The 21,161-nt window shown below is 36.7% G+C and overlaps 1 protein-coding gene across 1 annotated transcript in view; it reads right to left on the bottom strand.

The window, feature by feature from the left end:
* LOC105486192 (serine protease 12) overlaps positions 1–21,161 on the bottom strand; it is a 73,436-nt gene that overhangs the window by 42,264 nt on the left and 10,011 nt on the right. Inside the window, exons 2-4 of the mRNA XM_011748915.3 lie at positions 15,763–15,901; positions 13,064–13,242; positions 9,332–9,482 (exon numbers count right to left, since the gene is read on the bottom strand). Of these exons, the coding sequence (XP_011747217.2) occupies positions 9,332–9,482; positions 13,064–13,242; positions 15,763–15,901 (469 nt within the window). The remainder of the gene's footprint in view (positions 1–9,331; positions 9,483–13,063; positions 13,243–15,762; positions 15,902–21,161) is intronic.

The following is a 21,161-nucleotide window of genomic DNA, read 5'->3' as shown; positions in this document are numbered from 1 at the left end:
ACAGTAGGCTGGGCACCGTGGCTCACAGCTATAATCCCAGCACTTTGGGAGGCCGAGGTGGGTGGATCACCTGAGGTCAGGAGTTTGAGACCAGCCTGGTCAATGTAGTGAAACCCTGTCTCTACTAAAAGTACAAAAATTAGCTAGGCATGGTGGCATCTGTAATTCCTGCTACTTGGGAGGCTGTGGCAGGAAAATCACTCGAACCTTGGAGGTGGAGGTTGCAGTGAGCCAAGATTGCACCACTGCACTCCAGCCTGCCTGGGTGACACAGCAAGACTCCATCTTAAAAAAAAAAAAAAAGGATTACAATAAATTAAACAAGGGAGCAGTTTAACACTCACAGAAAATGAAATTCAAAAGTCATGTAAAAGCTGTAATTCCCAGAATTTGGGGATGGAGGGTAACTGAAATGTATTGTTTGTAATATGTTTATGAATATGCTAATATTGGTTGAAAGACGAAAACTGCTTGGAGTTATGTGCCTGCCTGAGACCTGTGGCTCCTTTTTACAGGGAAGATACAGGACAGGAGGGAAGAAGCCCTATGCCCTAGAGGAGAGGTCAGCAAAACATGACCTGTGCACCAAATCCAGCACGCTATCTGTTTTTATATTGCTCGTCAGCTGAGTGGTTTTTAAATTTTACAAATGCCAGGAAAAATATCAAAATAAGAATATAATTTGTGATGTGAAAAATCAAGCGAGATCCAAATTTTACTGTCCAGAAACCAAGTTTTATTGGAACGATGCCACATGCATTCCTAAGTTATTGTCTGTGGCTGCTTTCATGCTACAATGGCCCAGCTGGATAGTTGCAAAGTCTATGTGCTCTCGCTCTTTACAGAAAAAGTTTGCAGACCCCTGCTCTAGAGCAAAGAGATTAATGAAAGCAAATATGGAAACTGACTTAGAGATCACTGAGAGTTGAAGGACAAAATAGGAGACAGGATGACTGATGGAGAAGCCAGATAGGAAAGCTCTAGAGAAAGGCAGATTAACAGGCTTCTTGCATCTTTGCCCTGAGATAAATGCCACCAAAAAAAAAGAAATCAATTTGAAGAAAATTTCAATGAGTATAATTCATTGAGCCATGATTAGGTGTTATAAGGAAACCTGGGACCAATATGGAAGAATATAAAATTGATCCCAAACTCAACAAAAAGATGAAATCCAGATGGCTTAAATATAGGGGAAAAAAAAGAAAAGAAAGAAAGGAGGGAGGGAGAAAGAAGGAAGAGGAAGAAAGAGAAAGAGAGGAGGAGGGAGGGAAAGAAGAAAGAAAATAAAGAAAACTAAAAAGTTACTATACTAAAATATAGGAACATAGTTCTTAGTTCTTATAATCTTGGATGTAAGAGAGAATTCCTAGGAAACCCAGAAGTCAGAAAACAAAAACTAAAAAAGTTAAATTTAACCACATACAAATTGAAAACTACCATACAGCAGAACACACCATAATCAGAGTCAAAATGCAAACCAACAAGCTGGAAGAAACATTTGCAATTTGCAAAAAAAAAACCTCCTAGAAATGAATAATAGTAATAACTTATTTTATATATACACATACACATGCACACACATTTCAGTTACAGTTTATTTAAATAAATATGTTTGTATATATATCTAGATAGTTTTTTTTAAAGACAGGGTCTGGTTCTGTCACTCAGGCTGGATTCCAGTGGCACAATCTTGGGTCACTGCAAACTGTGCCTCCCAGGCTCAAGTCATCCTCTCACCTCAGCCTCCCAAGTAGCTGAGACTACAGGCACATGCCACCATGCCTGGCTAATTTTTATATTTTTTGTAGAGACAGGGTTTCTCCATGTTGCCCAGTCTGGCCTCAAACTCCTGAACTCAAGCAATCTTCCCACCTCAGCCTATCAAAGTGCAAGGATATTACTATATTTTAATGAAAGACAAAGCAACCAACTTAAAAATAGACAATAGAGAGGATCCAACTATTCACAGGAGAAGAAATATCCATGGCCAATGACCACAGGATAAGATGCTCAAGATCACTAGTAGTAAAATTAAACAACAGTGCATGTTTACCTACCACATTTTTGGAGATTTAAAATATTAATATCACTTTCATACAATTTTTAGGCAAAAAGACAACCAACTGAAGTCTTTTTAATTCCCTAGAAAAAGTAACAAACAAACCCTAAAGTCATGCTTTGGCTGAGAATACTCTGATAGGCTGAGAAAGGGGAGCTGAAGTATATTGTGTTTCAAATACATTAATTATTATATGACACACATTCAAGGAAAAAGCAAAAGATCTGGTTAATTGCCTTTGAACTAGGCCCATTCTTTAAAGGAGATTATAAGATAGGAGAGTAGAAGCCCCAAACATTGACTCTGGGGATGCTATGTATTTTTAAATCTTCTCTGAAAACACCGCTTGGTGCAAAGGACATGGTTTCATTCTTTTGTTTTTGTTTTTGTTTTTTGAAGACGGAGTCTCTGTCACCCAGGCTGGAGTACAGTGGCACGATCTCAGCTCACTACAACCTCCGCCTCCCGGGTTCAAGCGATTCTCCTGCCTCAACCTCCCCAGTAGCTGGGATTACAGGGACGTACTACTGTGCCCGGCTAATTTTTGTATTTTTAGTAAAGACGGAGTTTCACTATGTTGGTTAGGCTGGTCTCGAACTCCTGACATTGTGATCCACCCGCCTCAGCCTCCCAAAGTGCTGGGATTACAGGCGTGAGCCACCACGGCCAGTGCAGTTTCATTCTTTTTTATGGCTACATGGTATTCTATGGCATACATGTGCCAATATCTCTTTATCCAATCCACCATTGATGAGCAGCAATATGGACGAAGCTGGAGGCCATAATCCTAAGTGAATTAACACAGCAACAGAAAACTAAGTACCACATGTGAGAACATGTGGGAGCCAAATATTGAACACACATGGACACAAACATGAGAGCAACAGACACTGCAGACTATTGGGAGATGAGAGGTGTGGGTTGAAAAACTACCCATGGGTACTATGCTCATTATATGAGTCCAGTATACCCATGAAAAGCTGAAAATTAAAAAAAAAAAAAAAAAGGGCACTACTTGTGTATTTTATTTTCTTCTTTTCCATTTCTGTATTTTTATTATTTTAATGATACAAAAATGTTTAAAATAAACTACTCAGAATAACCAGCAGAATAAACTTGAGAACAACAACAAAAAACATTCACCAGGAAACTATAATGTAACACAAAATCAGGTTTTCCAGCTAACTTTTTAGTTTATTTAAGAAAATAGTATTTCCATATTCACACATTTCTGCAGCCAGTCACTAGTATTTCCTGGTACTCAGAACAATGCTGGCTTTCAGGAGAATACCAAAGTAATTGATGACTCTGCTTTTAAAGAGTCATGAATTACAATACTGAGGAAATCAACATAAAACTCGTGAACTGTTCAAGTAAATGTGAATCTGATAAAGCTGTGTGTTCTCTGTCCTTTATGGAAATTATTTCCACGCCAGCCCCAGCAGTTTATCTGTAATAAAATCTGTAGTGTTGCCTACTTTTTTACCCTCTGACAATCTGTAAATAAATTTTTGGGCAGAGGTACTCGGATCTAATACCCTGAGTTATTTTGGTGTAAAGATATTTGATCTACATAATAGCAATCCCCAGTAAACACTTACTGAACTGGTTCTATTTCCAATCCCTATTCAAAATATTCTTGAATCTATTTAGCTCATCAAATTGTATTAATACAAAATTTTTGTTTTTGTTTCCCCCTTACATACACAGAAAAAGGCCAAATAAATGGCACCATCTGACTAACTCAATCCCCAGGCTTAGCTACTGCTTTGAGGTAGACCTAGAATACAGTTAGGACATTCTATTGCACAACATAATTATTTATTAGGTTATAAAACATTGACTCTTTAACTGCAAGCATCAGTTTGTGCCACATCCACAGTTTGTAATCCATGGATGAAAAAACTCCTTTTTAATATCCTAGATTTCTCTCTAGAAAAAAAACCCCGCCATCTCCAATAATGATAGTTGTGTGTATCAAATGCTTCCTGTATGCCTGCACTGGTCTAACAGTGCTTTTAGACATATTAACTCATTTCATCCTCCCTACAACCCAATGATGCTATTACACCAAATTTACTGATAAGGAAACCGAGGCTTAAAAATTAAATAACTTGTCCAACATTACACTACTACTAGATGGTAAAGTTTGTCTGACTACAGAGCAGACCGAAACACTGGGCATTCTTGCAGCCTCCTGGAACGCTGTCAATTGATGACTGACGGCACCTCAAATACAGTCTATCTAAAACACGTTCAGTATCATTTTCTTCTTAAACGTAACTTTCTCTCTTGACTTCCCTATTTCTTTCAGTCCTATATTTGTATTTATTCTTATTAACACCTGACCATTTTACAAATAATGTAACATAAATGAAAAAATCCTAAACTGGGAGCCATAAACCTCAAGACTCTGCCTCCCACTAACAGACTTCAGGAATACTGTGTCATCTCAGTGGGCCTAACTTTCTCAACTGTTAAACAAGTTATCTTTCCTGCTCAATAATTCCATGCACCAGGCTATCTTTGTTGTAAAGTTTATACCAGTGGTGTCCAATCTTTTGGCTTCCCTGGGCCACACATGAAATAGACTAACACTAACAATAGCTGATGATCTAAAATAAATAATTAAATAAATAAGTTTTTAAAAAGCTTATGAATTTGTGTTGGGCCACGTTCAAAGCCATCCTGGGCTGCATATGGCCTGCGGGCTGTGGGTTGGACAAGCTTGGTTTATACAATGTTTTTTTAAAATTTAATGAACAGTAAAATAAAAGAGCAAAGAAAAAAAAATTTTTTTTTGAAACAAGGTCTCACTCTGTCACCCACGCTGGAGTGCAGTGGTGCAACTGCAACTCACTGTAGCTTCAACCTCCTGCACTCACGATTCTCCCACCTGAGCCTCCGAGTAGCTGGGACCACCAGTGTGTGCCACCACAACCCGCTTTTTTTTTTTTTTCTTGTAGAGATGGGGGTCTCATTAAGTTGCCAAGGCTGGTCTGGAACTACTGGGCTCAAGCAGTCCTCCCACTTTGGCCCCACAAAGTGTTGGGATGATAGGCGTGAGCCACCATGCCTGGCAAAAAAACAATTTTTAGAGAGTAATTTATACGGGAAGAATTTGTATTCTACTACTCAATAATATGGTTCTATATAATTTTAGAGCAAAAATGTAAAAAGGAAAGCACCCTAAAAGGAAAGAAAATATCCACAATTTTTAAATTCCCATGTAAATTATGGCACATCCACAAAATAAAATGTGATCTCACAGTACAAAGCTATGCTTTTAAGAGTTTTGAAAGACATGGAAAATGCTTTAATGTTAAGCACATAAAAAGGAACTTTAATGAAAATGTCTCCAACTAAACTTCACTGGGTACATATGCGTTCTCAAGTTATCTAATTTTCTAACATCTGGCTGCCTCCTTTCTCGCTGCTCATCTTTCTCCAAGTTCGGGGTTAATCAAATTTAAGTATCTTAAGTATAATAATTCCTTTTGTATTTAGGAAGCTCGCCAGCTACCAAAATATACAGACACCATTAAAAGATGAAGGTCAACAATGACAGCATCTCATAAAGAAACTGTAACTACTACTCCAGAAAAGCATGATGTAGTTTCCCTGAGGGAATTCAACAAAGCAGATAAGACTGAGATGAAATTTGCTTAAGAATGAATCATAAATTGAGACAAGCAACAATTATGTGTCTGCTATCAACCCTGTGCCATTCAAAAACGATCCTCATCTGAAAGTACTTAGCCTTTAAATGAGCAAAACAAATTATAAAGAAGAGTTGTAGAGTACTGCTTTAATGCAAACTTATGAGAGAACTATAAAATCAAGTACAAGAAAGGTAAACGAAGAATGTCATCAGAGTACTTATAATAAAAACAAATCTCTATAAAGCTGGATTGTTATTTGTTACAAGTGCTTGTGGAGGACTTTTGCTTGTACATTTTAATCACTTTTCCAAAGAATCCTCTCATATGAAAAGCAGTAATGAGCTAGTGTTTGAGAAAGGCATTAATACTTTACTTAACCCATGAGTGTGTTCAACATTAATATGGCCTTCCTTGCGATTCTTTCTAACTCTACATTCTTTCTATGTAACTGACTATCCTTGTCAACATGGCCTTTGTTTAAAAACTGTTTCTATTTAAGTGAAAAAAATATTTGTCTCTCAAGAAAGAACTCTACATTACAACATGAATTTCTATTTTTATATTTTAGAAAGAGAGTCTTGCTGTCTCATCCAGGCTGGAGTATTGTGATGTGATTATGGCTCACAGCAGCCTTAACCTCCTGGGCTCAAGTAATTCTCCCACCTCAGCCTTCCTAGTGGTCGGGACTACAGTTGTGCTCCACCACACCTGGCTAATTTTTTCTTTTTTTGTTTTTGTTTTTTTTTTTGAAACGGAGTCTTGCTCTGTTGCCCAGGCTGGAGTACAGAGGTGCGATCTCAGCTCACTGCAACCTCTGCCTCCTGGGTTCAAGCAATTCTCCTGCCTCAGCCTCCTGAGTAGCTGGGATTATAGGTGCCCACCACCACACCCAGCTAATTTTTATATTTTTAGTAGAGATGGGGTTTCACCATGTTGGACAGGCTGGTCTCAAACTCCTGACCTCGTGATCCACCCGCCTCAGTCTCGCAAAGTGCTGGGATTACAGGCGTGAGCCACCGTGCCCATCCTATACACAGGATCTGTCTATAGTGCCCAGGCTAGTCTTCAACCTATCCTCCCACCTTGGCCTCCTAAAGCATGAGCCACTGCACCTGGCCATAACATGAATTTTTGGAATCACTTCAATAATTGTAATGTAACTAATATTCAGTGTGTCACTTAAATGTTCTATGCATTTTTCTAAGCAACAAAAGCTTGCCTTTACCTACAGAAATATATTAATAATCAAAAATGCCTTATACCTTAAACTTAGAATAATCCATATTGTAACTGATAATATTAAACATGCTGTTACTATGCCTTTAAAGTTCTTAATATTTTTGGCAAAGACATAGGTTTCTTAATAACTCACATGAAAATCAATTAGCACATCACTGAACATGTAACTGATAAGCCAGTGAATCCACATGTATATACACATTAGAGGGTTTTAAAAATATAGAAGTTCATAGATACAGCTAACTAAACAGAAGTTCCAGATAGAGCAATAGTGTTTGATGTTCTGTCACTACCAAATGCTGGTTACTGTGAATGTTTAACAACATCTTTAAAATATAACAGTACCTAATTCGAGCGCCCTTGATAGCCAATGTATATGGTACTTACTATGTGTGCTAACTGCCTGTAGACACAAAACCGTATAAATTAAGAAATACATTATAGATGAGAAAACTGCAACTAAGAGATATTCTGTAGCTTTTCTCAACTCCAAAAGTGGGATTTAAATGCAGGTTTTTCAGAGTCCAGAATGCCCATAATCATATGCTATGCTGACTCCAACAGCAAGCATCAGGAAACTTTGAGAAAATTGCTTTTGAAATTGACGCCCAGTCAAAACACTTTTAAAAAATCTTGTCTCAAAAACGTACTTGTTAGTTTTTTCAAAAGAAACCAAGAGGCCGTATTCCTGACCAACCCAAAGTAAGTGATCATACCGTAGTAAACAATGCCAGTAATCATAGCAAAACCTGTTGACACAGGATTTGTCGTGTTTGTTCCTGTCCCACATGTGAACTATAAATTAGCATTTAGGTCCCATAGTCAGTTACAGGGGGATATCTAACTTTACAGTGAAGGATCAGGCTGATGTCACTTAAACCAGTGCTCAATTTCAGCCTCATTTGTGGGGAAAACTAGAGCTTCTTGTGACTCCTGGTGAAATGCAAGATGAGAATACATCACCTGTGATGATTTCCAGACAAAATGTTTGCTTTGATCTAATCAATCTTTAAACCTAAACTCTAATTTTATGAATTACAAGAACCAGAGGAGTAAACTAAATGACACCAGAAGGAAAAAAATGAGACAAATTCAGAAGATGGCACCTTCTCCAAAACAACTGGCCTGGGCTCTTCAACAAGTCAGCATTACGGAAAAACCAAACCAAATCAAACCAAACCAAAAAAACCCAGCAACAACCAAAAACCCAGGCCTTTATAGAGTAAAAGAGACTGAAGGAACATAATACCCAGATTGGTCCTGGACTAAATTCTGCTTCAGACAAACCATCTGTCAAGGACACTGTAGGGGCAACTCTGAAAATTTGAATAAGATGAAGTATTAGACAATATTAAAAATGATTACCAATGATTAGTTGTGATAATGATAATTTGGCTACATAGAACAATGTTCTTATTTGTAAGAGATGCGTGCTGAAGTGTTTATAGACAAATGTCTATATTTTACTTTAAAATACTTCAGTATAACATAGAGTTTTGAAAAAGAGAGCCAATTATTTAAAAAAATTGCAAGAAAATTGAACCGTAAAAACTGTTCAAGGTTCAACAAGCTCCAGTCAAGGATTATGGTTAACTGAACACAATAGACAGGGAAGAACAGGCCTCCCATCATTGGCCCCTCCAGGCTAAATGAAATATTTTTAAATTCTGAAGTAAATGATTAACTAAATGAAATATTTTTAAAATTAAAGAAAATGATTAACTTTTAAAAGATCTTCCAATATAATTTTACAGAAACTTTCAGGCTTGTTATACCAATGTTCAGAATCACTAAACAGAGGGATTAGAAGGTCTAATATTATAATATTCCAGAATAATCCCAACTGAGGCAACCTGGAATGTCGATTTTCAGACTGCTATTTTCATGACATCGGATTCCTTTCCAACCCTACAGGAGAATTATTTCCTCTGTACATTAATAAACATCCTTCGTTCTAAGCACATACCTAACAAGGAAGTGCAGTTCAAAAGTTTAGACAATATTTCCGGACTAGAAGTTAAATTTGAGTTACAAGGTAACAACTAGTGTTTCATCGTATGGAATTTGATTATGTCACTATAGTTTACAGCGCTGGTTACTACCTGGGAGTAACATAAAGACTACTAATGAGAAGTAGTAAAGCTTAGATTCTTAGTGACATAAAATCAGCCTAATTCAGATACAAGCAGGTTAAACCTACAGAGTACATGTAACTGCTCTTCTGGAAGCCTACAGCCCTACTACAAAGATCAAAAGGTAACTTTTTCTATTTGTTCAAGGAAATGTGCAATTTAAACAAACAGCACCTGCCTTTGGGTATGGAAATAATAGATTCAAAAGTTTAAGCAAAACAAAAGTAGTAAAAACAAACCTGAGGCCTAGCTGCCTGCAGATCACCTCTGCATCAGCATCATCCCACTGGTCATCACAGACGGTTCCCCACTGGCCAGCATGGTAGAGCTCCACCCGGCCTTCATGCACACTGCTGCCTCCAACAAGGCGAATGATGGGGAACGCTGGGCCTGTGCAATGTGAAATTAAAAATCAGCAAAACCTATGCATTTGCACTGATTGATAAGATTAGGTATACATTCTATATTTTTTGCCATTCTCAATAATTAATGTTTACTAAGCCACACCAGTGATATGGAGAGATATATATATCTTGATCAATTAAAATATCCCAAATTGAATTATATGAATACAAATAATTCTCAGGAGGAAATGTGTTTAAATGTACTTTTCCCCAACAACCTCAGAAACCAGAAAAGGCACACTCAAAAGCTGCACGTTACTGGAAACGTGTTTGATTTTTATGGTATTATGGTGGTGGCATTGATATTTTTTTATTTACAGTAACTTGAACATTACCAATATGTCATTATTGAGAATGACACTTATGTCTATAAAATACTTCTTTTCGGTATAGAATTATTTATGTATTTGTAGAAATCGGGTCAAAGTTAACATCTAATTCATTATAACAAGTTACTGGACATCATGGCCAGTACCTCAACAGAACAATATTGAAACTTCATTTGGGCATGAATCAGTTCATATCCATTTTCGCTGATAAGGACCACCAAATGTGACTACATTCTCATAATCTACAATGCCCTGATCTAGCCCTTGTCAGACTGTGAACTTCTCTGTCTCGTCTCCGCCCTGGCTAAGACAGCACACTAAGGGACTTCCTATTACATTGCCTAATTGTGTCTTCCTGAGAGTATTTACTTTTATCTAAAATTGTCGCTGATTTACTCTTTACATGTCAATTGTCTCTCTCCTCTTGGCTAGAATGAGGACAGAAATACTGCGTTCCTTTTCACCTATTTCAGGCACCTAGTATATAGAGGCATATAATAATTATTTATTGACTGCCTCAACTGACAAGCAATGTTAAATAAACCTAGAAAAGATACCCCAAACACGAAAAAATAATTGGCAACATCCACTCGTTAATTTCTGATTAACAAACAGGTATCAGACATACTCCTTGTATAAGATGCTGTGATCAGTGCTGCAGGGCACTAGAAGGGACACTAAACAGACCCTGCCCTCAAGAAATTTACTGCCTAAAGGCGTAGATAAACCGAGTACAGACAAGAGATTATCAAAAAACCCTACAGTGGTTCAGAAGCAAAGGACCTTACTTATTGTTGGGGGTACTTAGGGAATCACTTGTGAAAAAGCTGTTTTTTAAGAGGGCCAAGATAGATGAGATTTGGAAGTCAGAGATGAGGGAAGCGTGTTCAGGCCACGTGAACATTATGAACAAAAGAAAGAAGCACAAAGCTGAATGTGTCTGGCAAAGAGTAAGGCAGTCTAATTTTACTAGAATAAAGGATGTAATATGATAAAAATAAACAGGCTGGTTCCCTATTATGAAGTCTAGTTGTACTTTTTGCCAAACACTAATCATTTATCTGTATGAAATATGTTTCTAATTTTCCACAGTGTAGCAGTCAGTAAACAGCATTTGGATATTCACACTTAAATTCAAATATCATATTTGAGTTTTGCACATGTGCTGCCAAAGCAAGCACTCACATTTGAGTTTTGTAGCAGAAATTTAGATTAGTGACTATCTGCATATGCTGTTTACTTGTATAAGTTAACTAGCACTTACAATTTGTTAATGGATAAAGACAGGTTTAATATACATGGCTGAAAGATGGTAATATAATTCTCACAAATTATGATGTTTATTTTTCCTTTAAAAGTTTGCAAAATACAGAAAAAAATATAGAAAAACATGTATACATTTCTTAATATATTTTCCCCACCTGGTACACTTGGAGAAAACAAAAAAACAAAAATTTTTAAGAGAAAATGTAAAACCATCTAGAACCTAGACTTTAAGACATACCACCTTTCATTTTTCTATGTTGTGTTTTATTTTAAAATGTGGTTTCTTTTTCTTTTTGTATAACTGTTAAAACATAAAAAATACAGAAAAGCACAAGGACAAGATTTAGTTAACAGCCCTATCCTTCCAACAAACGCAAAAATCATTTGAAAGAAAATTCAGTAAACCAATGGACTCATGTTTAGCTTAGAGATAATTAAACTCCCCACATGTTTTCATTTAGATTGCTGCTATTTTCTGTATCCAACTTGTAAGCAATCTTCTACTTTGTAAATGTTGGAAGAGCTACAAGTACAGAATGACAAGATGCTAAGTGTAACTCCCAAATTTAAGGGATGTATACCAAAGATCTATCACTATCCCTTAAGGTGAACTCTATGTTTGCTGACTTCAGCTATACAACTCCACATTCTCATTTAACCTACCATGAGAGAATCTTTTTAAATTCTCACTTCCAATTTGTCATAACTTTCTATATTTTACATATGTTTATAGATGACCATAAAATTATCTTTGCAAATAGAATGTAAACAGATGTATAGATTATGGAAGGTGGAAGGAGTAAAAAATGTAGATACACATCCTGAAAAAAATTATTATTGTTTTTAAAATTTTTTACTTTACTACTTGAAAAATATTTTATCAATCAGGTTGAGCATAGAGTAAAACCAATAATCTACAAAGAGCAATAAATTATTGGGCCCAAGTCACATCATCCTTGAAGCAGCATTGGATTTAGCAAGTAGCATTACCTAAAGGTAGAGAACCAAAAGAAGAAAAGGGAAAACTTACAAGACATCAAGGTTTAACACACGCCTCTCCCAACCAAAAAAAGGATTACAGTTCTCAGAGCATACATCTGGACTATATCCCTCCACTGGCTCTTCTAGTCAATCCAGAGGAATTACTCCAAACTGGGTCTCTCTGTTTTGTGGTAGGAGTTTCCTTATTCCTCCCCCTGATACTTGTACTCAAACAAAAACCACTGTCCTGGGCTGACTGCTACCATTCCAAGTCCTGGGATATCTGGTCATGCTGCTATCACCAAGGAAAATGCAAAAAGGGATACTGTGAGAGTATGGTAGCTTCAGGTTGTGATCATTCATTAAAACATACCATGGTACCCAGAAAACTCTTTCACCATCTTAAAGGCAGTTGTTCCTTCCTCTACTTCCACGAACATAGACATATCTGTATACCGAACCCATACTGACAATTACCACATACCTACTCTATGGAGCTTGGAAGAAGCCCTCATTCAAGCCAACAACCCATTTTTAGGGAAGGTGCTCTCTACAGCCCTAAGAACACTGAAGGCATGATTATATTGCATTACACAAAGTGAAAATATTTTGTTGTATTTGCTGTATTCTATATTTGCTTTCATGATTATCTTCCTTCTTGATTCCATCATAATTTTCCACAACTAAAATATGTGTTTCATATACAATGTATTATACTGTATATATATTACATATAGAGTATATAATATTTACGCAAATTATATAAAATAGAAAATATGTTAAAAATGAAATACTGTTGGAAAATCATATGGAATTCAAATTAACTGTACTCATATTGAAGACTAATTAGATGGTAAAATATTTTGACTCAAGACTTACTTCTGTCATTAAACTCTTTAAGGAAATGATTTAACTAAGACACTTTCATCATGTGGAATCATGTTTAAAACATAATGAAAGTAGAACAACAGAACTTTTTTCTTTTTCTTACCACGGGAAAAGCTACACGTGACAGCAGCTGCCATCTTCTGAGGACACACCCCACCCTGCCAGATGTCTTTTTCACAAAGCAGTATATTTTCTTCATCTCCTCGGCAACGGACATTGCTCCAATAAATGGGAATAAGGCCCAGTCCAGAAAACGGGGTTTGTTTTGCTATTCCTTTTCCTCTGGAAGTACAATGAGCAATACTAAGTTTATCAAATGTAGGCAAAATTTTTTATCAAAACATTTGGATTTGAAAAAAAATGGAAGAAATCAACAAAGATGAATATGGAAGAAAAGAAGAAAGAAAGAAGAAAAACACAAAATATTACATAAATTCAGGAAATCAAAACATCAGATCACAACGTGGGTTGCCTACCTATGGAATTCTTTTCATCAATCTTGAATAACTAGTTTATGTGCCTTTACCATCAATGACTGATTTAGAAGAAAATGGACAAGTACTGCAGATATAAAAGTAAGGCTTTGTGCAAGAGGTGTGTCACAAGCTTCAGCGACGCTTGGACTCCAGTCTGGACTCAGCTAAAAGTCATGCCAAGCTGCAAGTAACTCGAAGGCTTTGTCTTTTAATGTGCCAAAAGAAAAATCTGGATGCTTGAAGATTCTCTCTCACTCTAACATTCTAGGTTAGCATTTTCAAAATTATTATTACTACATTTAAGCACAATAATATCATGGGAAGCAATCCATTTATAATTTTTAAAACCTTACACTATATATAGTATTTGCTAGCAAGACTTTGAAACCAATTAATAAAATAGCAACATGCATCTCTTTCCTAATACCAGGAGAGTATTTTAAAAAGAAAAAATGAAAATAATAGCATACAGATGGGCTTTGCTTTTAGCTCATCTAATCCACATATTTTTTTAAGCAACCTCTGCTGTGTACAAACTGGCATTAAATTTTAAAAAGATGAAATGCTTATCTGATTAACATGGTAATCTCTACAATTGTCTCCATGCTGCAGCATTCCATCAACCAAACTAAACATTTGGGGTATATCTAAAATGTAAATGTGTCTTCACAGCAATAAAGCTGGGTTTCTCTGATTTTATTGTGCAATTCCTTTTTTTTTTTTTTTAATGGACTACTGAGACATGATACTATATCAGCAGCTGGATCAGCTTATCTGAAGTTTGTCGAATAATAGTTCACATACTTTCATCAATCAAAAGACTAATAAACCACACAGTAGTTCACACTTCCACTATAGCGTTCTTGTTTCTTTGTATCTCGCAGAAAATTTTATTCCTTTCTGATTTTCTGGGGTAATAAAAGCACAAATAGGTATGTATATAAAGGAAGACACTGACATCAGCCTACCAATTTATTACATCTCTTGCCCTTCAAAGGAAAAAGCATGAAATCAACATTCTTTGTGACCTGCCCACCTGCCAATGTCTGTTTGCCAGACTAAGTATTCATGATAAAAAACAGTAATTAACATTTCCAAGCACCATAACACTTTATAGGCTCTGGCCTTACTCCTTCTTTCATCCTGATTTATATCAACTCATCAAAATAATTAATTAACTTTAATTTACTATGGTAACCCTATTTATTGCTCTAACAGCACCAAAAGTCTAAGCAAAATTTAGGCCTTCAAGCCTTGCCTCTACCCAATACTCATTCCTTACCTTCCTAGTGGGAAGACATGAGAAATCTAGTAAATTAAAGTTCTACTTCTTCATTTTGTGTCATCATATTACCACTCTGATTATTAATGCAAAATACTTGCAAACTGCAAACTTTTTTTTCAGTCTTTTAGACTGTATTTTTTTATAATAAAATATTTTCCATGCTTTCTAAAGATCTCTGGTGATAAAGGCCAAGAAAAAGCATAAGTTAAGTGTGCTTAGAAAATATAAAGGAGACACAAAAACAAAAGAATAAGAAAAACAAAAAACCTGTTTTCCCAAAAAGAAGCCTTCTGCTCCTGGTGAAACTCTATGGCACAAGGTATAAAAATGCTGGGACTGATGAATTCAAAATATACTGACTTGTTTTAAAGACAGTGCCTAGGGTTACAGTGGAGCCAGTTCCCAGGCTGGCAGCTGTTCAGGACAGCAGGACACTGCCAGAGCTGACAGAAGCTGCCATCTTCTACAGGACCTCCTCAGCACCAAAACCTAAGGCCTGGGGACATCACCACTTCCCCATCAAGGACAAGGGCACAGGTAAGCATTGCCCCTTTCACACACAAATGGAACTTGTGGGTGGATAAAAGCAGAAAGCTAAAATCCAATGTCAACAACCAGCTAAGGCTGTGCTAATTAATTAACTATAATTAGTAATTAAAATAATTATAATTAATTCATTATAATTCTAAGAAATTATAATTTTTAGAATTAAATCCTTGGAATTTGTAAAGGCAAAACTTGCTTCAAATGCCTCTGTATTTTGTTAAAGACAAAGACCAAAAGATGCTTTTACATTTGCCCACTTGGTATTTGCCCATTTCCTAGTTCAGCCCCAGGTAGTAATATGTGAAGTACATTTGCATGTGACAGAATTCATTTCTTCCATTTGGGGGCCCTTTCTTTATAGCTCTTTTGTGAAAAGTGAGAATGAGGAAAGTGACAGTAAGAAACGAAGATACAAGCTTTACAAAGCAATGACCGGCACCCAGCATTATTCTCAGATACTAGCAGACTGATTTGGTCAGGGATGGGTGCACTCACCCCAGCTGCAGCTGGTGACAAATGACTGATGCATCAGAATCATCCCAGTGGCTGCTACAGACAGTGCCCCAAGCTCCACTTGCATATACTTCCACTGTGCCTTCAAACTCATTTTTGCCGCCACGAAGTCGTACTGATCCTAAAGTGGAAAAGAATTCCAAAATCCTTTAATAGTAAATAATCATTTGAACATATTGAGCCAGTCCTGGGTTAACATGATTTTTAAACTTAAGTAGTAAGGGATCCAGGCAGAACAATTTGGCCTCCACTGTGTGCGGCATGTGTTTCTTCCTTTAAGTGAGGATTTAGCAAGTTCCTTCTTTTTTTGTAATTAACATCCTGATGTTAATGCTAATTATATTTTCTTTTTTATCTAGGCAAGCAGACAGTCCTATTATAATTTTTTTCTTTATTCCATTATCTCTTCATCAAGAAGCAACCACTGTAATTTTCAAAGGGGAAAAAGAGGAAGAGTATGACTAATATCAGATCTTGTATTTCAAATACTAGATTACATCACATATGAAGTTTTTATCATTTATTACTTTCCTCTTCTCATGAGGTCATCAATAAGAAACACAGAAACAAAATTAAATGTTCTGCATATGAATTAGCTGTAATTAGCTGTGTTATATCTTCCATTTGATTTTTCATCCACCAAAGAAAAATAAAATGTGTTTTCCGCTTTTAACTTTCAGTAGTACTCATTAAAATTCTGAAGATTATGTCCATAATTTCAAGAAGATGTTCATTTTGAAAATATTGCCTAATGCTACTCTTGGAAAAATAGCCGTTAGGTAGTATGTATAATTGAATGCCCCCTGGAAACTCACCTCCTCTAATATACCACACCCAAAGAGCTGTCCCAAAGTCCACAATTTAAGTCATTCTTTTCAGTCTTTAAAAGAGCCAAGATTTAAATTCAAGCAGCCCTGGGAAAGATAACACTTTGGTCTTATCCCTTAAGTGTGGTTCAAGGCCCTACATTCCTCTTCTCATTGGAACTGGTGTTGGAGCAGGCACTGGGATGCAGCAAGTGGGACAACTGAGCAGAGACAGAATTAACCTCAGACAACTTAAGAATTGCATAAAATTCTGTTTAAAATCACCTACAGTGGTCTTTATTTCATAGGTAAGAAAATTAAGGAATTAATTTTAAAAATCAATCCTATCCCAAAAATCTAGCATAATTTGCATATTTCAAAGTTACTATGTATGGCTTCATAATAACTTCCAAAAATATTAGATTCACAAAGTGCCCATCCATTTCATTTGTACAGGCTTAGTCATCCACCACTATTATTTTCCACATCATCATCCTTTAAAAATGTAAGCATTTAAGAAAAACATATTATATTTCTCATGACAAAAACAAAGTCTCATTTAATTCAAACAAAAGGCAATAATAAATGGAGGCAAACATTGTACAGTACTGCCAAATCCTGACTATTCAGGAATGAACAGGGCATGGGTCATTCATATGACAAATCATCTAAAACTCATTCATATATTCTAAAGCTCTTTAATTCACACTAAGCAAGAGGAAGACCTGCCTAGCTCAGTGAAGTATGAACTACAGAATATTTTTAAGGCAGTATTTCTGAAGAGTTCAACAGATCTTGAATGGTTTTTTATATCACAAAACTTCTTCTACAGAGGTCCCCGTAATATTATGCACATCACAAATGTCAGCAGTTTATTTTAGTCAAAGAATTAATTTGTCGACCTCAAGCAAACTTTATTTGAATTGCTATTTAATCTATTATTTCTTTACTAATTCCTCCCCTTAATCACGAAGTTACTCATATCAGAAGGGGTGGAAGATAGTTCCAGTAATGAAAACAAAGGAAATGTGTACTTATGCACATATGCACATCAAGTGATCATAAGATTTAAAATAGTGCCTACATCAAAAAGCTATCAAGAAGAAATGATGTACACACAGAATCTAAATGATTGAGGCACTTAGAGGTGAGAAGAAGAAAATCCTGAGTAAAGTATAATTATGACCATAACAATATAATGGCAATGATAGAGCTGGAAATAGTTTCCAGGTCAACTATCAGCTGCACCATCATTTTCTCTAACGCTCCAAGCACACTGTGAAAGCCTGGATTCATTTAGCAGTATCTGCTATATGGCAAGAAATGTGCAGTGCTCATCCAATTTTCCTTTAACAAATGAATACAAATATTTGCAATTCTTAAAAGGCAATTTGCATGTCAATGACTAATGAATTCTATGTCAGATTCCACTCGAGGCACAGCCAGTCCTAACACACACCTTCCTAACAGTGCCCTCCACTTAGAAAAGTGCCCTTTCCTAAGGGCCATAAAAATGTCTATTCTGAGGAAACCATCTACCTAGGGCTCAGAATGAGTATTTATATCATTCTATAAAGCTCAGTTCTTCTAATAATTATTTATTCAAATATGCTCTAAAAGACTAAAAGTTTGAACACACGATTCATTCTACTATAGGAGCCAAGAGAGCTTTCTCTTTGCCTTCTGAAGGTTCACTGACAAGAGGCATATTATTAGGATAAAAGGCGTATACATTTGTTTGATCATGGTTTTACGTGACGTGGGAGCCTTTAGAACGAGGACCCAAAACTATAGGGGATATTGCCCATTTTTATGTTTAGGTTTAACAAAGTGTGGACAGCCATGTAGAAATATGATTGGACAAAACAGGTAGGATCTAATCTTAATAGACTGAGTGGGGAAACCCAGTAATGCTTATCAGTTTAGATTTTTCTTGGCCTCTTTGAGTTTTGTTTTGTTTTTTTCTGGGTATGAAGAACCCTCTCTGGAATGGGGGGTCTTATGACATGTAATCAAACACGGTAGGTCAGATAAATTTTTAAGGCCAGTTTTTACACAGAAAACTGGCGCACGAGGGGAGTTGAGTAATATTTTTAGGCTTTATGGCTGACTGTGGAAACAAGGCATTCTGGTGTCTATGGCCCACCTTGGGAAAGAGGAATTCTAGTTTCTGTGGCTAACCTCAGGGGAAAAGGAAGCTCCAGTGACAGGAAAGTAGGAAAAGATCAAAGGAAAACTTGATTCTGAGACTACTTCTGAGGCCTCCGTTTGGGGATATCATTTTCTGAGACCCAACTCTATATACATTTAAGCTAAGCAGTAGTTTTCATTTGTTTTTTGCCTTTATTTTGTTCTTGCTGCATTTATTCTCTTAGAACAGCTGAGGTGGTCAAAATCTTAAAAACCGTAATATATAGCTGGACGCCATCGCTCACACCTGCAATCCCAGCACTTTGGGAGGCCGAGGCAGGTGGATCACCTGGGTCGGGAGTTCAAGACAAGCCTGACCAACATGGAGAAACCCGGTCTCTACTAAAAATACAAAATTAGCTGGGCGTGGTGGCGCATGCCTGTAATTCCAGCTACTTGGGAGGCTGAAGCAGGAAAATCGCTTGAACCCGGGAGGCTGAGGTTGCGACGAGCCGAGATCTCACCACTGCATTCCCGCCTGGGCAACAAGAGCAAAACTCCGTCTCAAAAGCAAACAAACAACAACAACAACAAAAAAAAAAAAAAAACCTATAACTTATTTCCTTCTACTTATGGATGAAGAAGCTACAGACCAAAGCAACTGAGCAGTTACAGAGCCATGATCAACTATCTCCTAGTTCCCTGCCCTCGTTACTGACCTTCTATCTCCAAACTTAAGCAAAGACCCTGAAATACAATAAGCACCTTTCAAAACTTCAGATATTACTTTATGCATTATACGATGTTAGTGTTCACCATCCTACTGAAAATACAGCAACGAATCCACCACATGTTGTATAGAAATAAGCCAACTAGGCAGAGAAGCATAAAGTAGCCTGAAGTTTCTTTACACTGTGGAACAGGAAAGAAGTGCCTTTCTGGTGCTCCTATAGTTGAGGCTGATCCTCCAGTAGAAGCTGATTTGTCCCACAGCTGTACAAAGTTGTGGGAAGACTATGAATGTGTGTGTGTATACATTTGCACAAATGTATAGGTACGCAATTACACCATGGAGAAAGGGAAATAACCTTAGCTCAAAGAAATCCGCGAAGCTCAAAGCCAACTAAGTGAACTAATTTCTATTGCTGTACCTAACAATAAAGTGATTTGCATAAATTGTAGATGAAATTCTTTGTTTGGCAAGTATTATTCAATTGTCCAATTTTTTATTATCAAGAATTGGTCCCTCACCTTCCACCCACATTCCACTCCAGCAACCAACCATTCTTCGATACTCATTAGAGTCAGAGCTCGCGTTCCTGAACCACATCCCAGTGTGTGTGATCTAGGGTTGCACTGTCTTAAAGTCTCTCAAGTGCCACGTGCACAGAAAATATTCTATTCTACATACTTCTATCTTTAAAATGCGTTAATAATAATAATTTAAAGTCTCAAGCACAGTAGGTCAATTATATTAGGCATTATAAACATGCAGACCAAACTAGTAAAGGAAGAAAGTCTGGAATTGTACCACTACGCGTGATGGCATGTCATGGAGTGGAGGCTCCAGAGTTCCTGAAATGAACTGCTACCAAAAAAGAAAAAGGTCAACCGTCTGCTGGTGTTATAACTATTTAAAGGCAAAATGTTCCAGTGTACGATAATGTTCAGAATTCTACTATCTTAATTCCTTGACAAAAATGTTTAACTGTTAAACATTTACAGTAAAATAGTTTACAACTGATTTCCTTCTAAGTACACAGGTCAACAGTTTTATAAAGGAAAGAAACCATAAAAGATTCATGTAACAGAAATTTGCTTGATGGACAACTTCACTAGAAAACAGGAATTCCCCAAATGGAGGGACAGACATTCAAGAAGAGTTCTCTTTAACCATCTTATGAGTCTCAGTCAATACAGGTAGACTAAAAAACAGCTGACTGGATAAAAGTTCCCTTCGCAAGTCTCATTGATTTCTGAGCTCTAGATTTAAGACTAAGGCAAGGCACAGTGGCTCACACCTGTAATCCCAGCACTTGGGGAGGCCAAGGCAAGAGGACTGTTTGAGCCCTGGGATTAGGGATCAGTCTAGACAACAGAGTGAGACACTGTCTTTACAAAAAAAAAAAAAAAAAACTTAAAAATTAGCCAGGCTTGGTGGCCCATGTGTGTAGTCCCAGCTACTCAGGATACTAAGGCGGAAGAATTGCTTGTACCCAGGAGTTCAAGACAGCAGGGAGCTATAATTGTGCTACTGCATTCCAGTCTAGGTGACAGAGCAAGATTCTGTGTCAAAAAACAAAAAACAAAAATAAAAACAAAACAACCTTCCTTTCCATACTCCATACGTGAAGAAAACCTAAAAGAAATAGGAGAAAAGGAACCAAATGGATCAACTATCTTCATTCTATATACCCAGCTTATTCCAAAATAAAGCAAATGAAA

The sequence above is a fragment of the Macaca nemestrina genome, chromosome 3 (genome assembly GCF_043159975.1).
Source record: "Macaca nemestrina isolate mMacNem1 chromosome 3, mMacNem.hap1, whole genome shotgun sequence".
Classification (NCBI taxonomy): domain Eukaryota; kingdom Metazoa; phylum Chordata; class Mammalia; order Primates; family Cercopithecidae; genus Macaca; species Macaca nemestrina.
Note: the sequence above shows the minus strand (reverse complement) of the source record. Positions and strands in the feature narration are given on the sequence as shown.